We start from the raw sequence: 20,003 nt of genomic DNA, 5'->3' as shown, positions 1-20,003 counted from the left end.
TCTATGTATAATCAACTATACAATGCAGTAGTTACAAGAAAATCATTTAAAGACACTTAAAAAATCTTGGCTCAAAGTGCAATGCAATGGCAACTGTGGATGAAGGGATGTCTTTTATAGCTGAAGAAACACAGTAGATCCCATTCAGATGTCTGTACAAAGTTTTATATCTCCATATACACATTAACTGTCACGTGATAACAACAGTAAACAGTGACGTCGGCGATTGAAGCGATGCGTTCAGACCCGCAGAGTTGATCTGTGATTGGTCCTGTCATCCGTCAATCACCCGCAAACCCCGCCCCCAAATGAAAGGACCGAGCCGTCGGAAACCACATTAGCCAAATTAGCTTGTTAAGCCCGGATTTTATTGTCCTCATAAATCACCTCCGATAAAGGCTTCAATTCACACCAACCTCCCGCATGTATGTTGGTAATTAGTCCTTCCAATGGCGTTTAATGGCCACCAGCGCGAAGATGATCCGCTCGACGCAGACGAGACGCCCTCGAAGCAGCCGCGGTCCAGCGCGGAGCCGCCGGGCGGTGAAACCGCGGCGCCCGCAGCCAGAGCAACATCCGACCGGCCGAGCTCCAACCCGACGCCGAGGCTTCGGAAGGACTCTGTGAAGAAGACAAGGCCGCGTAGGTTTTGGCGATGATGGAGTTTTTACTGTGTGTGGAGAAGATGTGTGCATGTACACAGAAACCAGAGGCGGGACCCATAAATAGTCTCAGATTTACAAAGAAAAGTCAAAACTGGGAGGTTTATGTCGTGAAAATGTAAACATGAAGGTGTTTCCAGGAACGTAGCAGGATGCAGCTCCTGACAAGAGGTTTGCATTGATGTTCAATAAAATGTGGCTTTGCAGAAGAGTCAGTAAATCCAGAGAATGTGTTTTTCATCAAGATGGCGTTGATGGTACACACTGTACTGTAGAGAGGAGACATCATCTGTCCCCACTGTCACAGATCACATCATGAGCATTATCATTCAGTTAATGCATCTCTGCTTTAATGTCACAGTCAACGGCACTTTGCATGTCTCATCTCCCACACTGCAGCGTTTCCCTGGTTTGGGATGGACATTGGAGGCACGTTGGTGAAGCTTGTGTACTTTGAGCCCAAAGACATCACAGCCGAGGAGGAGCAGGAGGAGGTGGAGAATCTGAAGAGCATCCGGCGCTACCTGACCTCCAACACTGCCTACGGCAAGACGGGCATCAGGGACGTTCACCTGGAGCTGCCGGACCTGACGCTGTGCGGCCGGACTGGAAACCTGCACTTCATCCGCTTCCCCACACACGACCTGCCCGTCTTCCTGCAGATGGGCCGCAACAAGCACTTCTCCAGCCTCCACACCACCCTGTGTGCCACAGGTGGGGGCGCCTACAAGTTCGAGGCTGATTTCCGTACGGTGCGTCTGCAACTTCTCCGGTTTGGCTGCTTTAATGATGTGATGATCGTACCTGATTGTTTACAGCACAGGAACAAGCACACAAAGGGAGAACAGACATAATGTCCGTCTCTACTGGGTTAACAAACAGCTCTGGCTTACAGGTGGAGGTTTACAGGTGCAAGACCTGTGAGGATGGGAACAAATCAGTTCTAACATTCACAACAACACAGTTACAAATAGGATAAATCCCAGGAAATATTTACAGACCCTCTCCAAAAATTAGAATGTCCTGGAAAAGTTTATTTATTTCCTTAATGCCATTCAAAAAGTTTCATAAGTTACAGATTCAGGGCCCAAGATTCAAACAATTTCAAGTATTTATTTGTTTATTTTGACATAATTTGGTCTTCCAGCTCATAAAACCCGTGAAAACAGGAATTCAAAAAATGTAAATACTGTGAAGAAATCAGTCCAAATTTTGCAGGGCATGAATGAATGTTTTGAACTGAGTGTCACACTGATCTAAAAGCACCTGCACAGGTTTCCCCAGGTGTCTTTAAAGTGCTTCAGGTTGGTTCATTTGTCTCAGTTGGGTTCAATATGGGGAAGACTGCAGACTCAAGCGTCTCAACTGGGCCAAGGAGAAGAAGGACTGGACTGTTGGTCAGTTGTCCAAGGTCCTCTTTTACCATGAAAATAGAGTGTGCCTTTCAATGGGGAATCACGGTCCAAGGGTTTGGAGGAACTGAACCCAGGCTGCTTGAGGTCAAGTGTGAAATCTCCACAGTCAGTCATGGTTTGGGCTCCATTGTGCGGTGCAGGTGTTGGTCAACTCTGCTTTCTTAAATCCAAGGTCACTGCAACGGTCTAGCAGGATGTTTTAAAGGACTTCATGACTCCTTCTGCTGAGGATCTGTATGGAGGTGCAGAGTTCCTCTTCCAGCAGGACCTGGCCCCTGCCCCTGCCCCTGCCCCTGCCCCTGCCCCTGCCCCTGCCCCTTGCCGCCAGAAGCACCAAAACCTGCTTTGATGCCCCCGTGCCATCACAGTGCTTGACTGGCCAGACCTGAAGCCCCCTGAGACTCTGGGGTATTATGAAGAGGAACATGAGGGCCACCAGACCTAAAAACAAAGACGAGCTGACAGCGAGCATCGAGGAACTCTGGGCTTCCAGCACTCCCGGGCAATGCCACAGGAAAACTGAGAAGTAAACGGTGGTTCTCTTCAGTGTTCTAGTTTGTTGAATTCCTGTTTTCATGGGTTTTATGAGCTGGAAGCCCAAATTATGTCAAAATAAATAAATACTTGAAATCGTTTGAATCGTGGGCCCTGAATCTGTAATCTATGAACGTTTAACTTTTTGAGTGGCATTATGGGAATAAATAAACTTTCCCATGATATTAACATTTTATGGAAAGGGTCTGTGTATATCTTTATTATAGAGGTGAAGAAACATCCAGAGTGTCAAGATTCAGCTGAATGTTTCAATATGAAAGAGAACCTGGTCTCAGCGTCCTGCGGTCTCGGTACAGATAAAGGATGTGTGGATGTTTTTGGAGCTGATCCAGTTAATGAAAGGGATTTCAGGAGATATATTATGTTATATTGTAATTCAGTGAATGTTTTTGTGGTTGAAGTGGATTGACAGAGCAGCTCTTTATGAAGTGTTTTAGCCGCCATTCGTCCCCTCCTCCTCTGTCCCGCTGTCCTCCCTGCTCACTGTGTCTGTCCCACAAGCAGATGGCGGACCTGCAGCTTCACAAGCTGGACGAGCTGGACTGTCTGATCCGCGGCGTGCTGTACATCGACTCGGTGGTCTCCGGCGGACCCTCCGAGTGTTACTACTTTGAAAACCCGACGGAGCCGGAGCGCTGCGTGCAGAGGCCCTACACACTGGAGAACCCTTACCCTCTGCTGCTGGTCAACATCGGGTCCGGGGTCAGCATCCTGGCCGTCTACTCGGAGAACAACTACAAACGAGTTACTGGGACCAGGTAACGACCGGCGTGGTGGCGCCAAGCGGCTGCTCTCTCAGAGTGCAGGACGTAGAAAAGTATCTGTCATCAGGGGAACCCCCAGCGGTCACCACAGCTCCTCTGAACTTTAACCTATTGAGCCGTTCAGTAACGTTTAGCGTCGTAACTTTTCTCTACATGTTGTGATGTTTGTGTTGCTCTCTCGAGAAGAGGAGCTGCTCTTCATCGTGCAAACATCAGGAGAAGCCACATGTCTTCACAGGTCTTAAACGCTTCACTCTTAACTCATCTGGAGCATCTATAATTTATTCGAAGCCGCCTACAAACATGAAACGTCACAATGTTAATTCACACTTTCAGGCATTCGAGGATTTTTGAGTTTTGATGAAACGGAGAAATAATTTAGTAATTTTTTTTCTAATGAACACAAACGTGCAGGTTTGAGCCTGAAGAGTTTGAATTCTGTGCTTTTTGAGGACAAATACACTTTGAAGTTGTTCAAACGTCAGTAAAGATCATTGTGCTGCTTCAGTGTCGTCTTCCCTCTCTGCCGCCTAAGTTTGAAATACACTGACTCGTGCGTTCTTGTTTCTTCTTCCACGTATCGACCGTCGCTTCTCGGTGCTGAAGAAGTTCTGTTGTATCTAAACGTTGACTTTGCGCCGTGCAGACAGGTTTGTGTTGGAGCTCAGGTTCTCACACTGGGTTGAGTTGATGGCTTGTGTGTCGCAGCCTCGGCGGGGGGACGTTCCTGGGTCTCTGCTGTCTGCTCACCGGCTGCTCCACCTTCGAGGAAGCTCTGGAAATGGCCTCTCAGGGCGAGAGCACCCGCGTGGACAAGCTGGTCCGGGACATCTACGGAGGAGACTACGAGAGGTTCGGCCTGCCGGGCTGGGCCGTGGCCTCCAGGTGAGATGTGCTGCTGCTTCTACTGCTTCTGCTGCTGCTTCTACTTCTACTGCTTCTACTACTTCTACTACTTCATCTGCTTCTGCTGCTGCTTCTACTGCTTCTGCTACTTCTACTGCTTCTGCTGCTACTTCTGCTGCTACTTCTACTGCTTCTGCTGCTGCTTCTACTGCTTCTGCCACTTCTACTGCTTCTACCGCTTCTGCTGCTACTTCTACTGCTTCTGCCACTTCTACTGCTTCTGCTACTTCTGCTGCTACTTCTACTGATTCTACTGCTTCTGCTACTTCTACTACTTCATCTGCTTCTGCTGCTGCTTCTACCGCTTCTGCTACTTCTACTGCTTCTGCTGCTGCTTCTGCTACTTCTACTACTTCATCTGCTTCTGCTGCTGCTTCTACCGCTTCTGCTACTTCTACTGCTTCTGCTGCTGCTTCTGCTACTTCTACTACTTCATCTGCTTCTGCTGCTGCTTCTACTGCTTCTGCTACTTCTACTGCTTCTGTTGCTGCTTCTACTGCTTCTGCTACTTCTACTGCTTCTGTTGCTGCTTCTACTGCTTCTGCTACTTCTACTACTTCATCATCTGCTGCTGCTACTTCTACTGCTTCTGCTGCTACTTCTACTGCTTCTGCTGCTCCCAGGAGTCTCAGATGAGGGTTCTGAAAGGAGATTGTCTGAAGTTCACTCAGTTGTTAAGCTTAAATTTCCCTGAACTTAAACTATTTTCCGTCCTCCAGAAACATGAAGCAAGTTCCGCTCATGTTGTCTTTTTCTGTGACAGTTTTGGAAACATGATGTCCAAAGAGAAGCGGGAGTCCGTGTCCAAAGAGGACCTGGCCCGAGCAACACTGGTCACCATCACCAACAACATCGGCTCCATCACCAGGATGTGTGCACTCAACGAGGTGGGTAACGTCCCGAGGACACGGTGTCATCCCGCTCATCTGAAGGGGGTCAAAGGTCAAACTCATCTAGAACATCCCGATGATCCGTCGTGTTTTGAGGAGGAGCGAGTCGTGTGTCGTCGTCTGTCTGCCTTCAGCCTCTTTACGGTGCTGCCTTGTGCCGTCTTGATCAAGCAGCATTGTACAGGGCTATGAAGGCGGGGAGGAGCGTCCAGCCAGCCTGGACCGAGTGGAGCGACAAACGGTCCCAGAAAGTCCCTCACATGTTCAGAACGTAGAGAAGAGCTAAAGTCCAGGTTCCTTCAATACAACACCACATGAGACAAAGCACACATCAGTTATTACACACAGATAAGTACTAATTATGAAATTCACTAGTAAGTTTGAACACGTTAAAACTGACGTCCACATATGGATGGATGATGGATCCAGAGGATTGACCCCGTCGCCCCAGAGTTTTGTAACCTGCTCTTTTACCCCAGTTACTCACCCCGCTGTTTTTTACCCCGCCGTTTCACCCCCTGATGGTTGTGTCAGAACATCGAGCGCGTGGTGTTTGTGGGGAACTTCCTGAGGGTGAACACTCTCTCCATGAAGCTGCTGGCCTATGCGATGGACTACTGGTCCAAAGGCCAGCTGAAGGCGCTCTTCCTCCGCCACGAGGTGAGCACGCCGCCTGTCGGCTCGTCTTGCTCCGTCCCTCCGTTGTGTCTCGCCGACGTCCTGACGACTCTCCTCTGATGTTTCAGGGTTACTTTGGGGCGGTGGGCGCCCTGCTGGAGCTCCTGCATCCGTACTAACTGGTCCAGAGGACCTGCTGTCGATCTGCTGCAGAGACCTTTAGCACTTTACAGGTGGGACACCCACCCACCCCCCAGGCCCCCAAGGCCCCCAAGGCCCCCCTGACCCCCGTAGTCACTGTTGGGTTGTAGGAGGAGTGGAGCTGAAGTTTCTCCTCACATCAGGGGGAGTTGGTGGACCAACCTGCTCTTCACATCAAACTCTCCAGCTGCTGGGGCATCAGGTCCTGGGCAGGTATGGTTCTTCACCCAGCAGAGGGCAGCAACGTGTAACATGAGGGTCATTTGAAAAACTTGAAAACAAAAGATGTCATTAAAAAGACTTTACCCCCCCCCCCCTCCCCCCACTGAACATAAAGAGATGCTCAGAATGTAAAGGGTTAATCTGACCCTCTGAAGGTTTCCTCTTCCTGTTCAGCTTTTCATTCTGACGGGATCTGAACCCTCAACTATTTTACCGTTCACAGTCGTCTTACTGTTTAGATTGTTTCTGCTTCAGTGAACAGTCGTACTCTTACTATTACAGTTACAGTTACTTTCCCAGTACGTTTGTCACGACTTATTGATGTAATCCCTGAAAGGTCCCCCATTCAAAGAGGAACAAAGTAAGAAGCTCATGTCTTCAATGCAACCTGCTGCTTCACGTCCTGCAGCTTTTCTCCGGAGGCTGCATTTGTGGGATGAGCAGCAGGCGGGTGGAGACCAATAAACGCTCTTATTCACCATCTGCAACAGCTTTCATGTGTGCAGTCCACTTACTCTGCTGCTCATCCCACAAATGCGTGTTCCTTAAAACCCTGGACGCACGCTAACAGGAAGTGACCTACCAGACACACTTCCTGTGCCGTGGCTGTTTCCTCCCTGGGTGGAGATGACTGACGCCTCCGTCCGACAATCCGTCAGGTTCAGTCCCGGGACCGTCGCGAAGAACGGATGAACTCAGAGAAACGGTTTGAAACCAAGTGCCTGCCGTGTTTTTATTGACCACAAACACTTTGTACTGTTTGTCACATTTCTATCGACTTTCCCGAATAAATCTGAGCTCTTTGCATCCGACTGCTTCCTTTCTTTAATTAAACCTCTTTTATAGGTGTGTGTGTGTGTGTGTGTGTGTGTGTGTGTGTGTGTGTGTGTGTGTGTGTGTGTGTGTGTGTGTGTGTGTGTGTGTGTGTGTGTGTGTGTGTGTGTGTGTGTGTGTGTGTGTGTGTGTGGGGGGGGGGGGGGGGGGGTCTTAATAAAAGCAATTTTTAGTTGAAAGTTTCTTGGCTGAACTTGGAAGACGTGACGTTTGTTTCTGCTCTTTAAAGTTTCAATGTTTTTCAGTTGGAAAGTTTCAGTGAAACTTTAGAATAGAAGCTTCACTGTTTAAGTGTTTCTGAGGGAAACCGACAGTCTGAATATTGACGGGTCCTAAAAGTCAAGTCTTCACATTCTTCCTCCTCTTCTTTGTCCCTCTCTCATCCCTCCTTCCTCCTCTTCACATCCTCTTCTTCATCCCTCTCTCATCCTCCTCTCCTCTCCCTTCTCTTCATCCCTCATCCTCCCCTGTTCCTCTTTATCTCTCATTCCTCCTTGTCCTCATCTCTTTCTCCCTCCTCCTGTTCATCCCTTCATTCCTCTCTCCTCATCCTCCTCGTCTCTTCCTCCCCTCGCTTCATCCCTCCTGCCCCTCCTCTGCCTCAACCCTCTTCGTCATCCCTCCTCTTTCCCTTTATCCTCCTCTTCCTCCTCCCTCCTCCTCCAACTATTCCTCGTCATCCCTCCTGCCCATCCTCCCTCCTCTTCATCCCTCCGCCCCCTCCTCTTCCTCCCTCCTCCTTCCCTTTATCCCTCTTTCCTCCTCTTTTTCCTCCCTCCTCTTCTTCCTCCCTCCCCCTCCTCTTCCTCTGCAGTGAGTCTGTACAGCTGGCAATTTACTCGCAGTAACGCTGAGAGGAGTAATCAGCTGCTGGGGCAGATTGTTGCTCTCGGATTGGACCCGCGTTGTTTGGAGATGAATTAGAGCGAGTACTCGAGTATTTCTGAATGTTTTTTCTGGAGGTGTCTCGGTCTGTGTCAGTTTGAGAGTCAGAGTTTCTCTTCTTCTCCACTGGAACCGTTATAACCTCTACTCTGCTCCAAGGTAAGAAAACGGCCTTTATTGGCTTTTTAATCTCCAAAATCCAAAGATCAGCGAGTGGAATCACGTGAGAGTCGTTAAACTCTCTTCTGATCTTCTGTCTGCTCTTTTAAAAGAAACGAACTTTTATTTGAAACTCAAATCGGTGGACGTTTCCCCTGAAAACCCAGTGAGGAATGTTCTCAGAGCCCTGGATTATTAATCCCACTGCCTCGGAGTTAATGTGAGGAATGCTGCAGCAGGAAAAATAAATAGGTGAGCTGGAAAAGTCTGCGTGTGTGTGTGCGTGTGTGTGTGCGTGCGTGCGTGCGTGTGTGTGTGTGTGGAGACTCCAGCCTGCTGTCAGATTCTGCTTTCAGGGGTTTTACCCTTTTTACCTTCAGGAAGGGCAGAAAACTCAACAATATTCTGTATTGGTACAAATATCAGAATGTTTAAGTATCTGTTTATAACTGAAAATACTGTACGGATGAAAGTTTTGTCAAACAAGTGATTTGACTTGAATAATTGTTGAATTTTTAGCTTTAATAGTTATTTTTGTCGAAATTTGCATTTTTTTCAGCAGAAACAACCAACCCTTTAAAGCTGACCTAGCCCTGTAATGCCTCTGCTTACCACAAGATGGTGTAGTGAGTCAGTGTAGTATTTATTCAGACTTCAGTAAACACATTCAGAAAAAGCACCAGTGAATGTGTTGACGTTTGGCCGAAGCTCCTTAACGTCACAACGAACGGTCAAACCTCCGAGAACCGAACTGAGGACAGAAACAAGCAAATCTCGTCAGCGGAGCTAAACTCAGCGGAATCCGACACGTCCAAACCTTTTTAAAAGTTCCTGGAAGTGTGAGACATTGAGAGGTTAGTGTTGTGTGTGAGGAGGCCGGTTGAGCTGCAGCTCTTTCGAATGTCCGCTACAGTTTTGGTACGATGAGTTAGTGATTACCGAGAGCCACGGTGTCGTGTTCACGGTTCAACCTGCCGTCTTTCCTGTTGCTTCACGCCTTCAGGGAAACACGTACACATCCATCCAATCACATCACGACTTTTTATTTTTTAGCTTCTTTTCTTTTTCATAAATGTTCAGTGTGAGATAATATCACATATGGCGCTTTTCCACGACAGACTAGAAGTCATCACACACGTAATTTGACATTTGAAGTCAAACTGTGAAAAACCATAAAATCAAACTTTCTCTAACGTGATGGCGAAGCGGCTGAAGACAGTTTGTCATCACGAAGCTCCAGGAAACTTCAGGACAGATGTCCAGTAACATGAAGCACTATCCACCAAACACCACAGAAGGTCACTGATTTTACTGCTCACATTGTCTTTGTCGTTCCTGAATTCCAAGACTGCAAATTGAATCAGTGTTTGAGGGAAGTGGCTGAAAAGCAAAGTTTGCTTTACAATATTGACAAAAATGACAGTGGAGGTGCAGGAAGAGGAAGAACGTTAATCCACTGAGATCACTGGGCTCAGTCCCCCAGTCCTTCAGTACCTCTGAACCTGGTCTGAACCAGGAAACCAGCAAACCCATAACAAATGCTCTCGTTCCTTCTGGAATATTTTTCTGTTGTGGAGCTTTCCTTTTCTCCAAAGTGATCCAACATGGCGACCAGAGCTAAAACCAAACTTTTCCTTTGGCTTGTATTTTTAACGATGGTTCCGGACCTTGTCTGTCCCCCTGGAGGCCCCAAAGATCTGGGACAGGTTCTGGACTCCTAAACCATCCCGGGGAAGCTGAACCCCGGTGGACTGACCCGCTCGCTGTTGGTTTTCTTTCTCTGAGGTTTGTCTTGCTTCCCTCAAGCTCAGGTCCTGCCTGTGGCCCTGAACGGATCCTGGACCTCAGGTTGGAACCGGTTCGTGTCACTGTGATGTGGCTCATGCTGCTGGTCCAGAGATCCAGGTTAAAGTTCCTCTGAGGTCGACGGCAGACAGGAAGTGTTTGTTGCTGCTCGGGAACTTTCACTCCAGTTTGTTTCTCTCAACTCGGATCTCTGGAAGCGACGATCCAGGAAACATCAATGGTAATGTTTTGTTCAGCGTCTCAGATCAGATTCTGCTGCTTTGTTTCAGAACTAATGTTGTGGTTCAGAACAGGTTTAATGGTTCTGGAGGTTCAGCGTGGTTCTGGTTGGTCGGTGCGTTTCTGGATGTTCAGCATGGTTCTGGTTGGTCTGAGAGGTTCTGGAGGTTCAGCGTGGTTCTGGTTGGTCGGAGCGGTTCTGGAAGTTCAGAGTGGTTCTGTTGGGTCTGCTTGTTTGGGTCGAGTTAGACCATGAGCACATTGGTATGAAGAGTCTGTACAGGCCTCATATCAGTAAAAAATCTGTCAGACAACTACAGCTCATCCAGAATGCTGCAGTCAGAGTCCTCACCAACACACTGAGGGTGGAGCACATTACACCAACCGAATGGGTGGAGCACATTACCCCACCACACTGAGGGTGGAGCTCATCCCCCCTGCTCCACCCTCTCCACTGGCTGCCTGTGTATCGAAGGATGAACTTCAGAATGGTCCTTCTGCTCTAGAAAGCTTTGAATGGTCTCGGCCTAAATCATCCCAGATTGACTTGTAGAAGATCAAAGCTCCAGACCTCTGAGGTCATCAGGAAGAGGTTGACTCACTGTTCCTACAGTCAGAAGAAACAAGGTGAAGCAGCTTTTAGTTCCTACCTCCCCACCTGTGGAACAAACTTCCTGAACACCTGAAGACTGCTGACACACTCTCTTCTTTTAAATCAGGACTTAAAACATTCCTAGATGTACAGGCTTTAGAATAAACAATAGATTTTGCTTACTTTATTAACCTTATCTTAATAAATCTCTTACCTTATTTAGTATACTCTTCTTCATTATTTGTTTTAATGCATTTCTTTCATTTCTTCTAAAGCTTTAATGTATTTCTTTATTCTGTATTTCTTTCATTTCTTTTATTTCTTTGTGAAGCTCTGTGAGTTGCTTTGTGTTGGAACGGTGGAACAGAAACAGTTGGTTTGAATCCGATGGAGAAAAGCCGAAAGTTTTCAGATCAATACAATCTTTGTTGTTATTTCATTCAAGCTCTGTAGTTCGGTGGAGATCTAAAGAAATCTGACATTTTCTGATTATTTCCTGCCAATCTTCCCGGCAGAATTGTTCCGCTCAGATACTTAAAAAAAACAAATAACTATTGTCCGGTTAAGATCAGTCTACTGCTGCTGCTCTGTGTGTGTGTGTGTGTGTGTGTGTGTGTGTGTGTGTGTGTGTGTGTGTGTGTGTGTGTGTGTGTGTGTGTGTGTGTGTGTGTGTGTGTGTGTGTGTGTGTGTGTGTGTGTGTGTGTGTGTGTGTGTGTGTGTGTGTGTGTGTGTGTGTCGTCCGGCTCATGTTTTGGAACGAGCAGCTAAAGTTTGTGGCTCCTGTACAAACAGATCACACTGCAGTGTCTGTGTCTGCGAGGGAATGCCTGGTCCAGCCGGAGGCTCTCGCTCATCAATAGTGGGCCTGTGTGTTTCCCGCACATTATATATCATTATATACTGTCATATCACTTTATATACCATTATATCACTTTATATCACTTTATGTACATTATATCACTTTATATGCCATTATATATTATTATAATCCATCATATCACATTATCTACCATTATATCACATTATATACCATTATATCACATTATATACCATTATATCACTTTATATACCATTATATACCATTACATCACATTATATACCATTATATCACTTTATATACCATTACATCACATTATCTACCATTATATCACATTATATACCATTATATCACTTTATATACCATTATATACCATTACATCACATTATATACCATTATATCACTTTATATACCATTACATCACATTATATACCATCACCTCACATTGTATCAAATTATATACCATTATAGCGCATTATATACCATTATATATTATTAGAATCCATCATATCACATTATATACCATTATGTCACATTATATACCATTATGTCACACTATATCAGGGAAATATGAATGATTGTAACCCAGACAACAGACTGGGGCGTCTGGACATGAACAGACTGATGAGGGTCAATACAGGTCAGAAAACAACAAAGAAGAGCTGTCACTTTAACTTCAGACCATCTTTTAGCTTTTAACCCTTCAAAGGAGAAAAATTACTTACAAAGAGCAACTTTCAACCTGAGGGACTCTTGAACTGTTATTCAAAGGTAAATATAATTATCAGGCAATTTTACAAGTCAACAAAAAAGTAATGTGTGATTTAGTTTTTAAAAATTCTGTGAGGAAAGTGACGTTTATATCTTCAAAATGTTTCTAAATGGTAAATCCACTTTATTAGGTTCCTCACTGCGACCAGTCGGACCGTCGTTCACCTTCAGAACTGAATTAAAACGAGATGCAGGAAACGTACCTCAGAGGTTCTGGTCCATGTTGATGTGAAATGTCACAGATTTTTGGCAGATTGGTGGACTGAACATCTGTAATGTGAACTTCCTGTTGAACCACATCCTGAAAGAAACTGAGCTGCTGCCCTCTGATTGGCTGATGAGCAATTAGCATTAACAAGCAGTTCAACAGGTGTGACTACTACCTGAGTTTAATCAACTCTTATCACGCTTTTGGCCATATTCAATGTGTGTGTGTGTGTGTGTGTGTGTGTGTGTGTGTGTGTGTGTGTGTGTGTGTGTGTGTGTGTGTGTGTGTGTGTGTGTGTGTGTGTGTGTGTGTGTGTGTGTGTGTGTGTGTCATCTGGATACACCATCATCCAGGATGATGTCAATATGAGACGTTTAAAGCTGATGTTTTCATGCTTTGTTCTGTAAACAAATTCATTAAAATCCCACAACGTGAGTCCTGTGTGAGTTTTATTAACTTAATATTGTTAGTTTGAACTAAGAAGTCCAAAACCCCAAACTGACCTAAACTTAACTCAACCAGGACGACAACTAAAACCACAGAGTCGCTCTGGAAAACATGAAATCACATTCTGAGGCCACAACGTAAGGAGAGCCACACACACACACACACACACACACACACACACACACACACACACACACACACACACACACACACACACACACACACACACACACACACACACACGGAGCGAGCCAGATGGTTTGGATCAGACTCGGTGACGTCGGTCCGCCAGCTTCCAGCTGCTTCCAGAACGTTTGTTTTCATCGTTTAAAGGTTCGAGCTCCTCGGGTTTGATCGCTGACTTCAAGCTTCTCTGGTTGATGCAAGATCTTCTTCCTGTGGACACCAATAATATAAATCTGTGAACATCAAGTTTACTTTTACCAACAGAATTAGAAGAAGATCAAAATATAAGGAAGGTTTTTGTTATTCATTATTTCTTATTTCAGTAGAACCAGATTCACATCCACTACGAGGAGCTGCTGTTTTCTCCTTCAGGTCGGTAAAGATTGGAATTGTTAAAGGACCTAAACCAGGGGTGGCCCGTCCTGGTCCTGGTCCTGGTCCTGGTCCTGGTCCTGGTCCTGGACCAGTCCTCCATGTCTTCAATGTTCCTGGCTCCAACACACCTGATTGAGTCCTGATGAAGCTGCAGAAAGTCTGATAACGAGCTGATCGATACTATCAACTGATCAATACTATCAGCTGTGTTGAAGTGAGGAGCTTTGCCTCCATTGGTGTGTGAATGGGTGCATTAACAGTGTGAAGAGCTTTGATGAATGCTGACGCAGTGGAAAAACACTATAGAAGTTCAAATCATTTAACATTTGATTTGAATAAGATGAGCTGCAGCAGGAACGTTATACGATTTACGATACTGAACCTCTGTGGCTGCTGCTTCGCTCCATTATTCCATTTTAACTGGGTTTATTATATTGTACCTGGGCTCGTTGGCAGAGCCGTCATCTCGTCTCTCAGTTGGAAAGTTGCAGCTTCATCATGATTTATTGAGGTGTTGTGGAGCAGGACACAAAAAACATGCAGGACCAGGACCAGGACCAGGACCAAGTCTAGGAGTTATAGTTCTACAGTTTTGGGTTAAATCCTGTGCTGTCCGGGTTAAACACTGTCTACATCCTGAGTTGTGCTCGATGGGTTGAAGCTTCACCGTGAGCTTAAATCAGTTTCCATCTTGTCTTTTCCTTCCCGTGCAGCAGAAACAATGAAGCAGTCGGGACTCAGACGTCCGTTGGTGTTCGGCCTCCTGCTGGGTTTGTGTTTACCATGCTGTTTGACCCAAACCACGCCATCAACTGGCGCCACGCCGCCCCCCACGCCGCCGCCCTCCCCCTCAGCTCAGACGGAGCGGCTGAAGGTCCGACTGGCCGGATACCCCCGGAAGCACAATGAGGGGCGGGTGGAGCTGTTCCACCAGGGGGAGTGGGGCACCGTCTGCGACGACGACTTCTCCATCGCCAACGCTCACGTGCTCTGCCGCCAGCTGGGCTTCGTGGAGGCCACGGGATGGACGCACAGCGCCAAGTACGGCAAAGGCCAGGGTGAGAGAGCTTCTGCTGCTTCCTGGGTCAGAGTGGGTTTAGTACCCTGATCCCAGTCCACACACCTCCAGGATGTTTGAAAGAGCTGAAACACTTTAACCTGCAGTTCTGCTCCGAACAAGTTGACTGAATTTGTTAAACTCACTCAAACCTTCACACTTCAACACACTGAGATTATCCACCGGGTGTGATTGAGATGATTCACATCGTTTTTATTGATGTCGTTTGTCCTGGTGAAGTCAGTTTAAACGCTGTGGAGGTGAAGACAAACTTTATTCACTCTTGTGATAAAGACAAGACGAGGCTGGGTCAGGCTGGGTGTTTAGCCCTGAGGTGTCTCTTCTCTTTTGGAGCGTCCCGTGAGCTTCGCGTCGTCGACTTCCTGAGCAGGAGCAGTTCCTCCTCAGCCCGGCCTCAACGCTTCCCGCAGGCCTCCTCACTGACACTCTGCTGCCTGTGCAGGTAAAATCTGGCTGGACAACGTCCTGTGCAGCGGCGGCGAGAAGAGCTTCGAGCTCTGCAAGTCTCGGGGCTGGGGCAACAGCGACTGCACCCACGACGAAGACGCCGGCGTCGTCTGCAAAGACGAGAGGATCCCCGGCTTCGTGGACTTCAACGTGATCGACGTAAGGCACCGAAATACATTTAAGAGACGGTTTTACGATTTTGTTGTGGTGAAAGTGATGTTTACTGTCACTTAGAGAGCTTTTATAAGTTCATAAACACTCTGACTTCACCACACGCTATAGACTCTGTAAGTCTGGACCCACATGGGAAACATTTAGCCTCGGCTGCTGCAAACCTGGAGCTGATTAACTGAACCGGCGTGGAAGCAGCTCGGAGTGTCGTCCTGAGGTGACGGAGTGTTTGAACCGGGAGCTTTCTCTGCTCTGTTTGAGTTGATCAGTTAAAAGCCACAAACTGGAATCTTTTTTAAAGATTCAAACAAATAAACCTTTTTTCAACCGTGTGATTGAGGTCTAATTCGATCGTAATCCCTTTATATGAGGCGACACACTCAGTCGTGATACGTGAAGCATCTGAATGTAATCCAACGATCAACTGAGTTCTGATCATTTCTAATAACAAGTCTCAAACTTATTTCAGATTTATTTCTTTATTTCTAATTTTCAAAATTTGTTTTTCACAATATTTCAAGTTTAATCAACTTGGAATTTAGTTTATTGAACTTGAAAAAACAGTGTATTCACTGTATAGAGCAACTGACATTACAGATGATTTTAAGTTAACTCAACTTGGCATTAGTGTATTTCAATACGTTTAAGCGTTTAATTTACTTTCTTTTTTAAGGCCACCGGTGTCCTCCCATTGTTTAAGTAGAGTCAACTTAAATTGGTTTACAGTGTACTGTTCCCTGCATGCACATATACAATAGGTGGTTTATATTACATAAAAACAGCACCCACTAGAGGCCTTACAGAAAAACTACATCATTTTCAGGATTTCTCTGAACTTTTATGAAACAAAAATCGATGCGTTTTCACTTGAATGGTCCAAATGGGGCCTTCGATAAAGTAGAAGTAACCGCTGAACACCTCAGCACCTAAAACATAAACTAAGTTCACTCATCCAGGGGCCGCAAATAAATAAATGTGATGGATGAAGTCACATCTGGTTGGCTTCTGCTTCGATCCACATGCTGAGTTGGAGACAAATTAGCGGCGAGTCTGACGGAGCGCCGACGCTCTGGACTCGCATCGTAAAGCTTCAGACCCAAAGGGCCAATTTAGTGTGCAGATGGTGGTCAACAACACAAACAAGTGGGAGAACAGTGGGGGTAAAAACAAACAAACAACCAAAACACTGGGGAGTTTATGTTCTCAGACGTTTACACTCGTTTAAATCATGTCACTGATTTTCACTTCCAGAGGAAGCAATGAAAAGGCGTCCCACCTCATCTGAGTCACCGCAGCCACAACAGCTGAGGGACAATGAAACAGCCCGTTTATCTGTTGGCAGAGCAAAACTACCTCAGTAGAAGAAAATGTACCTTGGTGTGTGGAGCGTACAAGGAGTACACTCAACTTATTTCAGAATTTGATTGAAATACAGTCATTTCTGGACTGTTGAGTGAACCTGAATATAAGGTACACCCACCAAATCTAAAAAGGAAAAAAAAAAAGTGTACCTATATTTGCCACAAGTTGTAACGGCAGGAATTTCCCTGCAGGAGTGCGGTGACTTTTTCTTTCTTTGTTTGTTTTTGTTTAAAAGAAAATACAAGTTTTAAAGACGGCTTCCTGGTGGGGTGGCGGACGGGGGAGAGAGAGAAAGCAAGGGAAATTGGGCAAAAATATACAAACACTGAGGGTTTTACCTCTGTTGATAAAGTATTTTATTGGTTATTTGCTGATTGTGATTCTGAAGAGAAAGATTTTCCTCTGAGGGGGACGATTGGTCCGCCAGGCAGCGCAGCAGGGCGGAGTTACGTGATGCACCTGAACGCATCACCGGTGTATCACTGGTACGACGCTTATTAACACTAAAATTCCATAAAGCAGCGCGCGTCATTGTTTAAGCCACAGAGTTCAGAGTGTGAGAAGATTTAGCAGCTTAAAGTTTGGGAATTATGTTTATTCCCTCCTCCAGTTTCAAATAAAACATCTGATCTCATGAGATAGATGAGATACGGTCTTACTGTATTTAGTGACGTTGAGGCCCCGTTTCCACGACAACGGTTCAAGTGAAAACGCACCATTTTTGCGTTTTCGTTTCAGGAAAGTTTTGAAAACGATGCCAGTTTCCAGGGAAACGGCAGAAACACTTAAAACGGTGTCGCTAAATGAAGGTTTAAAGGCTTTTCTCCAAGGAAATGTGGTTGATTAGTTCCAGCTGACGGCTGAGGTTGAAGCGGTCGGAGGTGAACAGGGTCAGCGTGGAGAGTCGAGTCACACAACTGCATGAAAAGTGAAACGTGAGTGTATTTCCAGTTCCTCTTTCATGCTGCTGCTTCGGCTGAGCCTCGGTTAAATGCCCAGACTTCAATCTTCTCTCTACAAACAAACCACAGCGGAAGTGAGTCAGCGTCCAGACGTTTACAGCTGGACAACCTCAAGTTACAGTCTCTGATTCTACGTGGTTTGGCCTGTTTCTGCAGGCAGCATGTGTCAGACTGAAGCAGGAAAACAAGTCTCATTATAATATGAGACGAAGAAAAACCTCAGACCGTTCGTTTTAAACAAGTACAGGGACTAAACTATACGGTGTCTCTTACACTGTAAACGGGACGATACACAGCTGATTGTTGGTGTGTGTGTGTGTGTGTGTGTGTGTGTGTGTGTGTGTGTGTGTGTGTGTGTGTGTGTGTGTGTGTGTGTGTGTGTGTGTGTGTGTGTGTGTGTGTGATTGCACAAAATGTTTGAAATGCCACATCCCTGAAATGAATTAATAAAACAAAATGATGCATCTTAAATGTAATAAACTTTGAGTTTTGAGGATTTCCTCCCTTCTGAGTTCATGTTTTACTCTGAGATCTTTAAATCCCTGAGGAGGGAATGAAACCCAGTGTTCACAGCTGTTCTGGAGATACGAGGAGCAGAAACACAGGAGTGTTCAGAGGAACTTGGTTCCTGTGTTGTCTGCATTCTCTCCACACATCTTCACTTACAGTCTACTCAGCTCAACTGTTTAAGTTAAAATGAATTAAACATCCTGAGGATGAGGATTTATTCATACCATCTAAATGTTTGGTAGTATTACTGTACTTTATTCCATGAAGACATATTGAAGAGCGTTTCTCTCCTTCAGGCTCACGTCAATGAGAACAGCGTGGAGGAGGTGCGACTGCGACCGGTCGTGGCCACGAAGAAGAAGCACCCCGTCACTGAAGGTGTGGTGGAGGTGAAGTACAAAGACGGCTGGGCGCAGGTCTGCGACCTGGGGTGGAGCATCAAGAACACCCGGGTCGTCTGCGGCATGCTGGGATTCCCTCATGAGAGGAAGGTCAACAAAAACTTCTACAAGTAAGTCAACGGCCCCAGTTCAACCAAACCTGCAGGACAGAACCAGAGCTTAAACAGGAGGGATGGAGGGATGGAGGGAGGGAGGGAGGGATAGAGGGATGGATGGATGGATGGATGGATGGATGGATGGATGGATGGATGGATTAATGATGAATGAATGGATGGATGGATGGATGGATGGATGGATGGATGGATGGATGGATGGATGGATGGATTAATGATGAATGAATGGATGGATGGATGGATGGATGGATGGATGGATAGATCGATGGATGGATGGATTAATGATGAATGAATGGATGGATGGATAGATGGATGGATGGATGGATGGATGGATGGATGGATTAATGATGAATGAATGGATGGATGGATGGATTAAGGATGGATGGATGGATCGATGGATGGATTAATGATGAATGAATGGATGGATGGATGGATGGATGGATTCATGATGAATGGATGGATGGATGGATGGATGGATGGATGGATAGATTGATGGATGGATTAATGATGAATGAATGGATGGATGGATGGATTAAGGATGGATGGATGGATGGATGGATAATGGATTAATGATGAATGGATGGATTAATGATGGAGGGATGGAGGAATGGATATATGGATCGATGGATGGATGATGGATAAATGATGGAGGGATAAATGCTGGATGGATGTAGTAATGAAAGCCGAGGAGGTTCTCCTGCCGTCACTCCCATGAAGGTCAGATGAAGCAGCTTGTGTCTCGTTACGTTTCAGTACTTTTGACGTTAAACCTCAGAAACTTCCAGTTGTTCCGGATGTTTGCTGCAGTTTCCTTCCACATTCCGAGAGTTTTAATCTGGATGATTTAGTCTTGATTGTGATGCTGGTCTGTTAATAACAATAATGATAATAACATCCAGATGTGTCAGGGTGAGCAGAGTTCTTCCTCAGCGCCGGGTCGGTGTCCGGCTGGCGGCTCCACAGCAGCACCGGGGGAAGTGTTGGTTTTCTCTCAGGCGAGTGTGAAGACGGACTCACATAACGCTCAGACTGCAGGCGTCGGGCAACCTGCCCGCCGTGCGGAAACAGTCTGAGCAGTGTCCTGCAAACCTTCCCGTTATACCGCGTCGGTGTGGGAGGAGTCAAATCCACCATTTTGTTACGCAACAGACACATTCCAGGAAGTGGAGGGTCGTCAGTAGAGCACAGAAATCAGAGCACACTGCAGACTGAAGGGGGGGTTATTGGTGATTTGACACCAGCATCACGTCCCACCACTCACACGCCACAATGAAGCTTGTGAATCTAGAATAAGTCCAGGAGCCGTGACGGTCCCGCTGAGGTCTGCTTCCTCGGTTAATCTTGGCTGCAGTGGGACGTGGATCATGTTGTTGGGAGGACTGAAGCAGAGCAGATTACTGAGGTGTTCCTCCTCCTCCTCCCTCTT

The 20,003-nt window shown here is 46.2% G+C and overlaps 2 protein-coding genes across 12 annotated transcripts in view; both read left to right on the top strand.

Moving 5' to 3' along the window:
• Positions 1 to 302: 302 nt before the first annotated feature.
• Positions 303 to 7,043, top strand: pank2 (pantothenate kinase 2). The gene is made up of 7 exons (XM_080480435.1): positions 303 to 642; positions 1,062 to 1,414; positions 3,137 to 3,390; positions 4,105 to 4,281; positions 5,066 to 5,189; positions 5,727 to 5,852; positions 5,939 to 7,043. The coding sequence occupies exons 1-7, from the start codon at positions 450 to 452 to the stop codon at positions 5,987 to 5,989; spliced, it is 1,278 nt and encodes a 425-aa protein (XP_080336561.1). The 5' UTR covers positions 303 to 449; the 3' UTR covers positions 5,990 to 7,043.
• An 821-nt stretch (positions 7,044 to 7,864) lies between these two features.
• loxl3b (lysyl oxidase-like 3b) overlaps positions 7,865 to 20,003 on the top strand; it is a 30,648-nt gene continuing 18,509 nt past the window's right edge. For 6 of the 11 annotated variants that reach the window (XM_080479726.1, XM_080479733.1, XM_080479732.1 and 3 more), the window contains exons 1-4: positions 7,865 to 8,111; positions 14,247 to 14,591; positions 15,054 to 15,217; positions 18,360 to 18,574. In XM_080479726.1, coding sequence (XP_080335852.1) covers positions 14,255 to 14,591; positions 15,054 to 15,217; positions 18,360 to 18,574 — 716 coding nt within the window. In that variant the 5' untranslated portion in view covers positions 7,865 to 8,111; positions 14,247 to 14,254. Of the gene's footprint in view, positions 8,112 to 8,224; positions 8,364 to 13,328; positions 13,531 to 14,246; positions 14,592 to 15,053; positions 15,218 to 18,359; positions 18,575 to 20,003 lie in introns of those variants that run through there. The other 5 variants (XM_080479729.1, XM_080479734.1, XM_080479728.1 and 2 more) reach the window with 5 other exon arrangements.

Source organism: Lipophrys pholis (assembly GCF_963383615.2).
Source record: "Lipophrys pholis genome assembly, chromosome: 14".
In the NCBI taxonomy this organism is placed as follows: domain Eukaryota; kingdom Metazoa; phylum Chordata; class Actinopteri; order Blenniiformes; family Blenniidae; genus Lipophrys; species Lipophrys pholis.
This window is presented reverse-complemented; position numbering and strand designations above follow the sequence as displayed.

Bases quoted from the DNA above. Each gene is read 5' to 3' on its own strand.
- pank2 (XM_080480435.1), top strand. From the start codon at position 450: ATGGCGTTTAATGGCCACCAGCGCGAAGATGATCCGCTCGACGCAGAC. The intron at 643-1,061 runs GTAGGTTTTGGC...CCCACACTGCAG, and splicing joins TGTGAAGAAGACAAGGCCGC to CGTTTCCCTGGTTTGGGATG. The intron at 5,853-5,938 runs GTGAGCACGCCG...CTGATGTTTCAG, and splicing joins CGCTCTTCCTCCGCCACGAG to GGTTACTTTGGGGCGGTGGG.